The following is a 14,062-nucleotide window of genomic DNA, read 5'->3' as shown; positions in this document are numbered from 1 at the left end:
AAAATGATTCTTTCGTGTGACTCGCCACTACTGATTCGAATCTTTCAAGTGACTCAGGTTTGTACAGATTTATTATATTTATTACCAGCGTTGACTCCGTTTAATTAATTCCTTTGGGTAATCAATGTTTAAGTTATCTTTTTTTTGTTCTATTGTAAGGTGTAGCTCAACTAGTTGATGTGCTGAAAAATATTTTAAATACAATATTTTAAAGACAAGGTAGTGAAGCAGTGTTGGATAATCTTTTATTAATCAATTAGTTTTGTCATACAAAATTGCAGGAAATTAAATATTCAGTAAAAAAAAAATTCATTGTATTCAGGCAAGTCAGGTATTCCTGCTTCTATCTTTAACATTTGATATTTCACTCTTCTTTTCCTCACTCATTGCACTACTGCAGTACTGATAGATGCGGTAAAACCCAGCATTATAGAGAATTCCCTGTCAAAAGGAATTAGATGTAACACAATAATAATAATACTACTATTATCATTTTTGAAATCACAAATTCATAATCAGATTTGTAACTTTCATTATTTATATTTTTTTAAAATGAAAATGTTTTAAGGAGTAATTGAAAAGGGATGGGGCTAAGAAAAAAAAAAAACAATAAACCGCAAAATCTTTAACTGTTAGAATCAGAAATTTTCAGCTGTTAAAACTATGCATGTAAATTCATAATGGTAGTGTGCAGTTAAAAAAACACAGCAAAGAGACTAATAATTCACGTTTGGAGCGTAGTTAGTTACAGGTTTCCGAAACCAATTATAAATTTGTGATTTCATGTTCAGTTCCCTTTGACAGGAAACAAATTACACAAAAAGCCCCTTTTTGTATCTGAGCAATCCTTTATTCATCAGCACAGCTATGTAAATTCCTGTTCATGGCTGCCAGTTGTCATGATCTGACAGAAATCGTTTGACCCGTTAGAAAGCAGCAGCTCTGTAAGAATGGTCTTGTCCTTTCTCTCTGATGTAGTATTTCACGAGAGCGTGGAGAGATATTTCACGTCGACTTAAGAGATCCTCTCATAGAAGAGCAGGTAGGCTTGGGACGACTGCACTCGAGCCTCTGTGACAGGCTGCACGCTGCTGTCACTGATGTGGAACCAGGAGCCTTTCAGAGGCATCTCGTCACCTACAAAGCATAATTTGGACATCAAAACTAGCCTTTCAACTACTGCTTCATATACCTACATAATATAATATACCAGTTTTATTTAATATAGTCAACCATGTATACATGTTACAACCGATCAGGTGACAATACTATTCTTTCTCTTCTTTTATCACACAGCAAAATTAATGACTTATCACCTGCTGCTCCGTTTACCAAACCATTAGCATGTGCATAAGGTCTGGCTTTAACGAATGCTGTGTAATGACCCGAGCGCATGGTGCCGCTGTGCTCCACAATACCGTAGAGAGAGTAGAGGAGCTGCGTCTGTCCTTCCTCCACCCCCTAAGCAAACACACACCATAGAACTTCAGAGACCACTTCAGAGACAAACAGAGAAAGAAATAGTCATAAAGATATATATACCTTGCATTTGGCAGAGCAGAATGGTCCGAGATCCAGCACCTGAGAAAACTGTACATGCCTGTTGACTTTACACACACTGTAGCCCACCTACAAACGCACACACACACACCACAATAAAGATGCACCATTTCTATACTGGAATTTCTCCAAACCCTGGGTGCATTGTTGTTTCAATGATCACATTTGTGTAATTCTGTCTCACTCTCACTGTGTGTGTTTGTGTTACCTGCTGGAACCTCTTCAGGTGCAGAGTGAGTACAGGAGGAGGGGAAGAGATCAGCATCTGCTTCATTGCCTCAGTGTACACCTTCTTCTTACCGCCTATGAAATACACACACACACACACAGAGAGGAAAGAGTGAAACAGAGAGACTCAGAATCAGTCTTTTGTGTGTGTGTGTGTGTGTGTGTGTGTGTGTGTGTACCCTGTGAGGCTTTCCGGCTACAGGTCACACACAGCAGGCTGTTGGTGTGTGTCAGCTGCTCCACCTGTGTGAACTGATGGAGGCTCGACTCTACTGAGCTCTCCGAGATGTTCAGAGCCACCCTGCTGGACAGAGTTGAGAAGGCAGCCTTCGGGTCCGCATTCACCACCACGAAACCTGTCTCGGCCCCCAACTCCATCTCTGACTCCACCTCTGACTCCACCTCTTCGCTCTGCTGATCCTCAGAAATTGACAGTGTTCTCATGCTTTTGGTTAGCTCCACCTCTTTGTGCCCATCTTCCTCCAGGTTCCTGGTTCCCTCTTCTGATAGGCTGATGAATCTGTTAGAGGAGTTCTGTGCTCCTTCTTCATCATCCTCCATCTCTTCATCAGCAGGTGTCTCCTGATTCTGTTCCGTGGGCTCCGACTGGCTAATGGGCTCCTCTGCTGGACTTTCAGTTTCAGCTTTATGTTGTTCGTTTGTGCTCAGAGGTGGGACTTCCGGAGAAGCATCTTCACTGGTCAGCAAATCGTGCGTGAACTTTGCACTTTGCTTTTGCTGGCGCCGCTGGGTCTGTAAGTGGCAGAATGTTAAAGTAGAGAAATCATACATCAAGACAGTGTCTGGGATGACAAGGGGACATGTCTGGCTAGGTTAAAGGGGCATGTATTTCAGCTCAGTGGGTGTCTGAGTACCTTAGCCTGCTTCTTCGCCTGCTTCTTGGCTTTCTTTTGCTGGTACTTGCTTCCGGCTCCCGTCGGCATATCTTCATTCTTATTGGTTAAGGGAATCTGAACACTCTGCAGACTTTCCATGTTTTCGCTCTTCTTCTGCTGACCACCACCCTTCTTTTTCTTGTAAGCCTAAAAAAGTTAAACATTAGTACTTGTGATACTGTGACATAGTAGTTAGCTAATTTGCTACTGAATAAACTAACAAAATAAGATGATGTCAGTGCAGCAGTTGTCTTTAAAGTAGCTAAACATTTAGCTAGATTAGCTACTACAACAAAATGTTAAATAAAACAGCTATATAGTTAAATATTACAAACCTAAATAGTCGTTTCAGTTCTTTACCTCATCAGCCACAGGTAGTGAGAGATCGAGAAACACCTCGGTGACCACGGAAACAGTCTTACACTCCGTACACATCACGGTGCTGGTCAACTCTCCACCAAACACACGCTCCACGAAACTCTTCGTCACACCGTTGCTCTCATACTCTAGCACAAAAAATAAATAAATGAAAACAAAAACAAAAACACACACACACACACACACATACACACAGCTGGAACCTGTTACAGGTATATACAGAGTTTATGCTTTATAATGCTTTATAAGTCCTATGCCAAATTGCTGTGCAGACCAGTTGGTCCGCTGTGGCGACCCCTCATACATGTAGGAAGCAGCCGAAAGAGCAACGACAACATTAGTATACATCGTATGACAGCATAGCTCACCTTTCACCAATTTCTTTTGCTCAGGCTCGGAGGTTTTCCCTGAACTTCTCAGCGCATTCAAGATTCCAGCAGTTAGTCTCTGTGGATGACATGCTAGCATTAGTGCACATAGACTAGTGTACTAGTGTTACTAACAAAGCTTTTAGTTAAAAAATGAGAACAGGTGTTTGGTATACGTACGATGTTCTCCTCGGCTCTCATTCCGTCCAACAGGTAGCGCAGGAGTTCCTGACTGTCCTGCTGCTGGAAGCCTTTAAATCTTGCTGCCCTGCATACACACACACACACACACACACACAAATCAAATGCATTTCTACAACCTAGACTTATCTAACTGCATTAAAACAGGTGCTAGTTTCTCCAAGCCGTACTTTTTACACACTTGTGTGAAGAGATCACGTGGGGTCACCACGCCTTTTTTGGTCTCCTGGATTTCATTGAGCAGCTGACACATGGCCAGCGTGAGAGAGCCGGGTCTCGGCAACTGCACCTGCAGAGGATCCTGCGGTAGAACAGAAATAGCGATTTAGTTATTAGCAAGTCTTTCAGGATGCGTATTTGCAAAGTGCTTACAAAGAATAAACAGACAGAGAATAGAAATCTTTAATTTGGAAAAAAAGATCTTTAATGTCTTAATGTCATGTTTTGGTTGTGATATCTTTCGTTGTGATTTCCTCTAAATTTTCTTAGAAGTTTACAGACAAACAGTCAAAGTTTTCAAGGTGCACGAGAATACTGTTGCTAACCAACTGGGAAACAGGGACGAGGTACTAAAGGTAATAAATGACTGAGCTAGCTATCAAAAATACAAACAATGCACAAGTACAATAACATCAGGAAACAGATAAAATTAATTAATTAAATATTAATTTAATAATTATTAAATTAATTATTAAATAATAATTTCCCTCAGATATGTTGAGAAACCTCCTCGAAAAGATTCTCTTTGACTAATAATTACACTTGAATTACACTTCTTCTCATCACCCACTAGCCACATTTCTGAGGTGGTAAACACCGCCACAACACCAAAGTGTACATGGCGGATATTTAACCCAGTCAGGACAAAGCAGTAAATTCTATTCTGAAATTTGCTAAAACAGTAGCAAAGAGAAAGCGTACGGTTTATAACAGAAATGTGGCACATACTAGTTCTGAGGATGATGATGATGATGATGGTGTGATCGACACACTCTTTTCTTCGTCCCTGAAGTCACTGAGGAGTTCACGCAGAAGCCAAGTCTGCGACAGATTCTGATACGCACACGTTAGAGATTTCAAAATGTCTTCATCTGACTGGATTTCAATAGTGAGCATTAGCAATGATAGCATAAGGTCTAGTGAAGACATGTGTTGGTGTAGCCATTATTCATAGTATACATGTAGCATAAGCATGTGTGTTTACTAGAGTGCTGTTCTCTTGGTAGCAGAAGTGTTAGTATTATAGGACTTACTGATAGTCAGGAGGTATAACTGTTCAATGTGGTAAAATATTCTAAATGTTTAAAATATAGTATAAAAACCTGCAGACCTGCAGCACAGCATTGAAGAAGCACGTATTGCCGAGGTTGCTGAGGCCTCGCACAGGCACCGTGAGGGATCCTGTTTCTTGGCCATTTTGCTTCACACACTTCTTGTTTTCTTTTTGCTCTTCTTTATTTTCTTGCTCTTTTTCAGCGTCGTCTTCCTGAACAGTCTCAGTTGAAGTGTTCTCTTCTTTTGCTTCTTAATTGAGAGAATTAGAATGAATTAGATTCAACTTACATTTACACTGATATAACTCCTTTAAGCTAAATTCTACCTGATGTTGTATACAAATGTGATGTACTAAGAAATATAACTGCAAGCTGCGGGTAGCGCGGTCCAAGCACCATTCGCAAGGACAGGTCAGTTCTTGCCAAGGTGCATACACCACTACAGAGTAAACATATGAACATAATAGCTTGGGGCTAAACCTGTCCACTGCTGAGGGCAGCGGTAGTACATTAGAGCTTTAAATCACAAATTCCAACCCTATATTCCCCAAACCTTGTAGTCCCTGTCTAAAATTTTGTAAACAGGCCCATATGTCTTAATGGCCGAGTGTTTCAAGGACACACTATTCACAATTCCTGGAGTTTCTAGAGAATTTGAAAAGGGCTCTGGGTTCCGAAAACCCATTCCAAGAAGCTCTCTACGCACTGTTCTTGAGCTAATCTGAAGGTCACATGGAGTTTGTAGGTCTGTGGCTATTGACTCTGCAGAAAGTTGGGGACTTCTCCACACTGTGCTGACCCCGCTCTGTGATTTTACGTGGCCTACCGCTAAGTGCCTGAGTTGCTGTTGTTCCAAATTGCTTCCACTTTGTTATAATAGCAGTAGAATATTTAGTGATTCACGAATGGACTAATTACACAGTTGGCAACCTACCATGGTACCACACTTGAATTCACTGAGCTCCTGAGAGCGACCCATTCTTTCACAAATGTGTATAGAAGCAGTCTGCATGCCTAGGTGCCTGATTTTATACACCTGTGGTCATGGAAGTGATTGAAACAACTGAATTCAATGATTTGGAGGGGTTTCCCAAAACTTTTGGCTATATAGTGTATGTTTCTAAGGCCTTATATAGATTCTTCATAAATACAGAAAGGATCCTACATTCATTTTTGTAAATTTGAACAGGGCCCTATATTTAAAAAGCTCAATGAGCAAGTTTCCTGCTTCCTAGATACTTTTACACTAAATATGATTGTTGTAAATATGATTACAGGCCATTGTTTTAATTTTAATTAAAAAATATTATAACTTCTTATAACTGTATATTATATAGAACTGAATTATTACAGCTGTACAATAACGTAACCATGATAACATGCAGTATAATGCAATTCTGCTTTCTTTTGTCCACATTTTTTTCATTATTTTTCAGAAGTTTGTTTAAAAATGCTTGAAACACTTAGATGAACCTGTACATAAAGTGAGTACTTCACTGAGGTGCTTACTCCTAGTGGCAGTTTTGGGTTTGGATTCACCCTGCATTTGTTTCTTGATGTTGGAAATGAGTTGAGCCAGTTGTCCTGTGTTGGAGTAGTAGATATTGTCATCGCAGATATAACACCTTAATAGTAAAACAAACAAACAAACAAACAAACAACAACAAAAAACAGGGTTTATTTCAGTTTTCCAGAGGTTTCTATCTGAATGGACTATCCATCCATTGTCTATACCCGCTTTATTCCTAATTAGGGTCACAGGGATCTGCTGAAGCCTATCACAGCACACATTGGGCAAAAGGCAGGGGTACACCCTGGACAGGTCACCAGTCCTTCACAGGGCCACACATATAGACAGACAACCACACACTCACACTCACTCCTATGGGCAATTTAGAATTACCAATCAACCTAATGTACATGTTTTTGGACTGTGGGAGGAAACCGGAGTACCCGGAGTAAACCCACACAGGCACGGGGAGAACATGCAAACTCCACACCGAAACAGCACTGCCTGTTCGAACCCAGGACCTTCTTGCTGTGAGGAAACAGTGCTAACCACTGTGCTGCCCACCTGAATGGACTAGATGCCAGATAATGATGATTTCTTGTGAATAATGTTACAGTATGTTGATCAAACATGCCCATTCAGGTGTTAAATATTTTGAGTTGTCTTACTTTCTTTAGCAAACATCATGATAAGTGTGCTAACTTACAAAATATTAATGCTAGCTAGTGTTTAACCAGATTTATGTGTAAAGATCTGTTCTTTTTTTGTTTATTAAATAATATTGTAGTATAAAGTCTTTGTATGTGTGTGTGTGTAAAACTTTACCACACACTCCAGTTGTCCAGGCTAAGCACCAGGCAGTGCGGATCTGAACGCGGCGTCTCGTAGTGTTTAATGGCGTGTTGGTTCTCTGAGAACCTCCCACAACCCTGAACACACAAAGGTACCAAAATCAAATTAAGCTGAGCGAAAAACCAGGGATGGCTGTGATTCATGTGCTACACTCTAATATTTGGTAATGTAACTGTGGTGTCCAGTTTGGATTTTTATTCTTACTTCTCACCATCAGTGTGTTCCAGTTCATTCCTACTTGACTCATTACTCATTACCCATTGCACTAGATGTCCAGTGGATGTTCTGTTCTTCCAGTACGTTGAATATAAAATGCTACTATTCTGCAGTCACACTGTGTTCGATTAGCATATGAATGTTTTGTGAATAATTCTTTGTCAGATTTAGTTCCCTACTCCCTAGATAAATGCATTACACATGGTGAAATACACAGTAGACTTCTTTACTGTATGTTAGAGGTACAATAATGTGCTCGGCTCACTACACCCACTATATAGGAGGAAAAATCAGGACTTAAACTTTTAAAAGTATTAAGTGTCCAAGGTCATTTGAAGATTTGACTGCCTGCACATTATAGGGACTGAATATTGGCCAAGCTGATCTTTATCCAAGCACACCAAGGCACCTTATGTATGTGTGCACTAGATATGCAAAAAGAAACCATGTGGGATGCAGCATCCACATCTAGGGTTCAGCTAAATTCTCCTCATATAAAGGTATACACCAAACAGGCATAACATTATGACCACCTGTTTAATATTGTGTTGGTCCCCCTTTTGCTGCCAAAACAGCCCTGACCCATTGAGGCACTAGATCCCTGAAGCTGGTATCTGGCACCAAGATGGCCTCCATGCCCCACCTCACAACTTACAGGACTTAAAGGATTCTTTTGATAGATACTGACCACTGCAGACCAGGAACACCCCACAAGAGTTTTGGAGATGCTCTGATCCAGTCGTCTAGCCTTCACAATTGGTCCTTGTCAAACTCGCTCAAATCCTTACGCTTGTCCATTTTTCCTGCTTCTAACACATCAATTTTGAGGAAAAAATGTTCACTTGCTGCCTAATATATCCCACCCACTAACAGGTGCCATGATGAGGAGATCATCAGTGTTATTCACCTCACCTGTCAGTGCTTATGCCTTGATTTATGTAGGGGGCTCTAGCTCCCTACTTAATCCCCTACTCCTCATACAAGGGCAAAAGGTATGAAATGACTGAATCACCCTATGTAGTACACAAGATATACAATAAGGAGCCATGGCAAGTACTGGATCATGCGTACTACACACTAGTGCACAGCATCATCACTCACTCTGTGTCCGCATTTGAGACACATCCATATCGCTGGCGTTTCTTGTGCATCTTCGTTCTCAGACTCTTTCTTCTGCTCACATGTCTCACATGCTTCACACAAATCCCAGCTCTTGTCCAGGCTCGTCTTCCTCAGCCAGCTCGGGTCTGTTCCTTTACGGATATGCGTACATGTCACACCTAAACACCAACACACACATGGGTCACGTGACCTGATTCAGGAAGTAAGATTGTGGTATTGTATAAGGGCGTTGGGTATCACTCACCCGTCAGGTCTGTGGAGCTGTCCCTGTCTTCTTTAGGACTCCTGCCTCGGTCTTTGGCTCTCTTCTTCCCCATCGATTACCTTTTATAACGTTTAATGTGCAACACACTTCCTGTGCAAATGTATAACACACATAGCACAAAAAAATAAGTAGTTAAAACTGGCAGAAGACAAAAAGACAAGTCATATAGGACTCTAAACTCCTTCTCCTTATGCACCCAGTGTAGTGCATTATGTGTTCAATATGACGTCATGCATTACTTGCAAACTGATGAAGTTTTAATGAATCATGTGCATGAATGAATGTTAATTGTAAAAGCCCCAATTCAATTTATAACTTTAATAGATAATAATATGATCCAAAAAGGATATTATATATATGTTTTAATAAATATTAAAAGCATATATTTAGATAACACTAATAAATATAGTTTTTATCTTCTTTAAGAATGAAGAAAGCTAAAATGACCATTAGCTGAAGAGTAAAAGTAGAAAAAAGGATAGAAATTAAATGATAAAATGTTTTACCAAAGAAATTTAAGTATATATGTATATATTTTCTCCACACACTTCATTTGATCCGCGTTTCACTTTCATTTCAGATTTATTCTTTCTTTTTTTTAAAAAAGCCAATGCTAACGTCATGCTTACCTCGCTAGCTCACAGCAGTGAAGTTTATACAGTTTGTGGTCTTGCTCTATCCTTTCATAGACTTTATAATCTCAATCTACATGATCCTGTGACAGATAGAAATCCGTGTAAAAAAAAAACCATGTTAACGAAATTCGATTTAATCACAGGTGTAGCGGCAGCTACTGAACTCCATGCTTACTTCGGCTCAAGCCCAAATACTTCAGCATTCCCTACATAGGCGCAATCTATAGTCTATAACCTGACTGCTCGTACAGCCTATGCAGTGCACTTCATCTTCAATACGACTGTATTAGGAACGCAACTTTGCATTTAGTGCTTCCGGTAGACCTCAAACTCGCGTTTGCAAATACAGCGTTTTATTTTGAAGTTGTAATCACGTCATTTTAAAACTATTTAGATTTATATCTATTTTTAAAAGGTGCATCATTTATTAGACAAGGTCTAATTATATCTAAATAAAACGTCGCTTTTTGTGACCGGATTTACCGGTGCTAATAGTACCTCGCTTCACACTAGGTCATTGGCTAGAATTATTTATTCATTTATTCAATTATTTATTTATATTTTTTTGTTGAAATTTATATTTGTTAAATTCTAAATAGCGTTAAATTCAATTACTATAACATTGTTTTGATTTTTACATGTGTTAAATAATTACGAGATTATTATGTTCCTATTAACTTATTGAACTTTATTTGACACGTAACGTTACTTTTGTTATGTAAACGGAGGTAGTGACGTTTGCTATAGCAAACTATTAGTAACAGTAACAGCGCAGGCTAATATAACTATTAATTGAGTAGTAAATTCTGAAAATATTAAATTTCCTTATTTTTATTTGAGAGGCGAATAAATAATTATCTGGTGTTAGTTTGAAACGTAATATTATTATTGATTTTTGTGTGTGTGTGTTCGGAAAGATTGACAGTAACGGTCGCTCGTTTCACACAGCTTTAATACAAATCTGACTGCGCATGCGCATGACAACTGTTTCTTCCAGCGTGATTCTTTACCGAACAGGATTGTATCTGGACAGGTTAAATGATTGGAAGATGCTGGTGTTGTGATCATGTTGTTGCAGAATCAGAGTTATATGACACAACATGGTGGTGGTGTGCGATTCTTTTCTCTGTGCCACATCAGCAGTGAGAGATCAGATTAGATCAGACTGCAGTTGAGTGTCAGGGTGAATGGCTCAGAGTCAGACTGAGCACGCAGAAGCTCAGCTGGCTGAAATCGAGCTGCTGCTGAGCATGTTTCCCAGCCAGGACGAGCTGGAGGTGGAGCAGGTGGCGTATGCAGAGCTCAGGTCTTATGTGGAAGGCACAGCGGACTGTCCACCAGATACCAGACCTGAACTCTGCGTCAAGATCAGGACACACACCGGGGTGAACAAAACACACTTTAATATTTATATATAAATAATCAACCATTGAAGGAAAACCCCAGCTTGAAAAACATCACATATAATTTGATTAAGATATTTGTGTTATGTGTTCAGTGATGCTGACTCAAGTGTTGGTTAATGCTTCGTTCTCGTTATTCTTGTGAGATGTGTGCTGTCATAGGGAGACATCGCCATTATTAGCGAAGTTTTAATGATATTTAATTGGACGGTGGACAACATTACATATGTCCAGTGTCACCCAAATGAGGATGAGGTTCCCTTCTGAGCCTGGTTCCTCTCAAGGTTGCTTCCTCATATCATCTCAGGGAGTTTTTCCTATTGCCACCTTCGCCCCAGGCTTGCTCATAAGGGATAAAATAGTTATTTAACTTGAAACTTTTTCCCCTCTAGGTTTCTATACTTCTGTAAAGCTGCTTTGAGACAATGTCCATTGTTAAAGCACTATACAAATAAATTGAATTGAATATATTACGGTTACCTCCTTCAAAAAAAAGGAGGTCCTTCTTTTATCACTCACCACTTTTCAGGATCATATTAAAGAGAAAACCAGTCCTAATAGAGACTGTGGCAAAAAAAAAATCTGGACTCAGAGTTTCAGAATATGACTCCACTCAGCTAGTTTGCGATCTCTTAAGATGATCTCTTAAAATTGTAGCTGATATATTTGAGACAGACTAAAAGATATATATCATAAGATATATGATAAGAGACAAACTCAACAAAAGGCGTCATATATATCATATATATATATATTTTTGTTGAGTTTGTCTCTTATGATTTTGATCTGATATGCAGGTGGACGTTTCACTCTCATGCACATACCCGTCTGACTATCCTGCAGTGCTGCCCGAGATCGTAGTCAGGTATAAAACCTTCCGTATCCTGTCTTCTCAGTCAGATGGATTTGTACAGCAACACTTGAACATACTTAAAAACTTTTAAGGTAAATATGGTGTTTATTGTGGTAGGTGTGGGGAGTTGAGCAGGGCGCAGCACACCTGCCTCGTCTCCGGGCTGCGCTCGTACCTGCGTGAGAACTGCACGGGCGAAGTGTGTGTGCTGTCCGCCGTCGACTGGCTCAGAGATCACACACACGAATACCTCGAGCAGGACGACAGCAACGATGACGACGGTGCGAAAGGAACAACGGAAACACAGATCGGAGAAACCTTTACCAGGCTGTGGATCTACAGCCATCACATCTACAACAAGAGCAAAAGGAAGAACATCCTGGAGTGGGCCAAAGAGCTGCAGCTGACCGGCTTCAGCATGCCGGGGAAGCCAGGGGTTGTGTGTGTGGAGGGTCTACAGGCTGCCTGTGAGGAATTCTGGGCCAGGTGTGTGACTCTGAGACTCATCTCTGTTTTGTTTCCCAAAATGTTGTTTGTATACCTGCTGATGGTGAGTGGTGCAGCAGGATTTTGCTCTCCATCCTAATGGAGTGATGCAGCGGCACTTTAATCCTCGAGTCTTTCCAGCTGTCTGTCTGACTGATCGATTGATGTTTGTTCTATCCGATGCTGCACAGGGTGAAGGTCCTGACCTGGAAGCGCATCATGATCCGTCACAGAGAGGATGTCCCACTGGACTCAGTCACTCAGAACGCAGAATCTCTGCGTCGGTTCGATGGCTTTGAGGAGGCCGCATTCGATCCTCATGGGAACAGAGGGAACCACATGGACCTCGGGCAGCTCTTCCAGTTCCTCAGTGAGCGAGGTTGTGCCCAAATCTTCCAGCTCTACTTTGGAGTCGAAGGGAGATGAGCGATGACTCTTCATGAAGCAGGTTTTGAGTTTTAAAAGTGTGTGTGTGTGTGAGAGAGAAAGGGAGATGAATGAAGTGCCTCTGTTTTAAGCAATACACAATTTCCATGTCATGGAATAAACAGTTAAGCATAAACTGTCTTTTTTTTTAATCTGTTCTATATCCCTTTGATCTGTGTGTATATTGCTCTCACCGTCCACTTTATTAGGAACAGAACAGTAACACAGATTCGACACGCTGCCTGAAAGGTTTCTTTGAGATTCTGGTCCACTATGGCCTGACATCACTGCTGAATGTTTGTCAAATTCATGCTCCCAAAGGTGTCCTACTGGATTCAGATCTCAGTCATGTTCTGTCATCTTCATGGAAGCAGATTGAGATTACTTTGTGACTTTATCATGCTGGATGTAGCCATTAGAAGAAGGTATGATACTCAGATAGACTGCGGCATTCAAATGATACTCAGGTGGTATTATGGTGTCCAAGAAAGCGATCCCCACACCATTAAACCAGCACCAGCATGAATTGTTCATACAAGGCAGGTTGGGTCCATGGATTTATGCAGCTGATGTGGAATTATGACCTCACCTAAACAGTTAAGGCTCTGGGGTACTGATTATAAGCTTTGGGGGTTCAAGTCCAGGCACCACCAAGCTGCTGCCATTGGGCTTTTGAGCAAGGCTCTTAACTGTCTCTGCTCCAGGGACACTGTATCATAGCTGACACTGTGCTCTGACCCCAACTTCTTAAGCTGGGATATGTGAAGAAAAGAATTTCACTGTGTAGTAATTTATGTGACACTTAAAGGCTTCATCTTCTTCATGAAAGTGTGCAGATCAGGCAATGTTTTTTCCATGGTTCTTTCTCAAAACTGTGATTCAGTACTCATAGTAACATCAAATGATGTTACAGCTTCATTAGAACTGAGTATGGCATGTCACTGAATGTGGCAGCCATACTGCATACAAACTTTCCTGAATAGGGAGGTCTGGTTTCATACCTTATGCAAATGATCACACATTTCAGTGGGCGGAGCTAATACGGTCTATACAGTAATTTTTTAGCGTTTGAGCAACACCATTAAGTAATTTTCACCTTGTTTTTTCATTTCCCAAGACTTGTTTTTGTGTGCAACAACATGAATTGCACCCAGGTTCAACATTTTGTGGGTTCTGAGTTTCTTTTCTGTCCTTCACGGTCATACAGAGTCTGTAAAGATGTTTTCACCTCCTGACCAATTAAGCCACAAGTTGGCGGCAAGCAAGAAGAATACAATTATGTAGACTCGATGGATGAACTTTGTAAAGAATAAAACACTTGTGACCGTGCTGTTATCAGAAAATAAGCAATGACCTTTTTACAAGTTTCTCTTATCACATTAAAGCAGC

The 14,062-nt window shown here is 40.5% G+C and overlaps 2 protein-coding genes across 5 annotated transcripts; one reads left to right on the top strand and one right to left on the bottom strand.

Moving 5' to 3' along the window:
- Positions 1-233: 233 nt before the first annotated feature.
- Positions 234-9,710, bottom strand: usp16 (ubiquitin specific peptidase 16). Of its 4 annotated transcripts, none has more exons than XM_058414376.1 (17): positions 9,500-9,710; positions 8,850-8,960; positions 8,585-8,763; positions 7,241-7,344; positions 6,415-6,530; positions 4,962-5,155; positions 4,580-4,684; positions 3,802-3,932; positions 3,611-3,698; positions 3,431-3,509; positions 3,045-3,190; positions 2,664-2,831; positions 1,968-2,541; positions 1,769-1,863; positions 1,543-1,629; positions 1,317-1,461; positions 234-1,137 (listed from the first exon to the last, which is right to left on the bottom strand). In XM_058414376.1, exons 2-17 carry the CDS (start codon positions 8,920-8,922, stop codon positions 1,016-1,018), a joined length of 2,406 nt encoding a protein of 801 aa, XP_058270359.1. In that variant the 5' UTR covers positions 8,923-8,960; positions 9,500-9,710; the 3' UTR covers positions 234-1,015. The 4 variants fall into 4 exon arrangements, with proteins under 4 accessions (XP_058270359.1, XP_058270361.1, XP_058270360.1 ...); XM_058414378.1 differs by having other exon boundaries at positions 4,962-5,152; XM_058414377.1 differs by having other exon boundaries at positions 8,850-8,956.
- Positions 9,711-10,242: 532 nt separating this feature from the next.
- Positions 10,243-14,020, top strand: rwdd2b (RWD domain containing 2B). The gene is made up of 4 exons (XM_058412946.1): positions 10,243-10,890; positions 11,706-11,773; positions 11,879-12,247; positions 12,439-14,020. Exons 1-4 carry the CDS (start codon positions 10,693-10,695, stop codon positions 12,671-12,673), a joined length of 870 nt encoding a protein of 289 aa, XP_058268929.1. The 5' UTR covers positions 10,243-10,692; the 3' UTR covers positions 12,674-14,020.
- The last annotated feature ends 42 nt before the right edge of the window (positions 14,021-14,062 follow it).

This window comes from Hemibagrus wyckioides, linkage group LG17 (assembly GCF_019097595.1).
Source record: "Hemibagrus wyckioides isolate EC202008001 linkage group LG17, SWU_Hwy_1.0, whole genome shotgun sequence".
Taxonomy (NCBI): domain Eukaryota; kingdom Metazoa; phylum Chordata; class Actinopteri; order Siluriformes; family Bagridae; genus Hemibagrus; species Hemibagrus wyckioides.
This window is presented reverse-complemented; position numbering and strand designations above follow the sequence as displayed.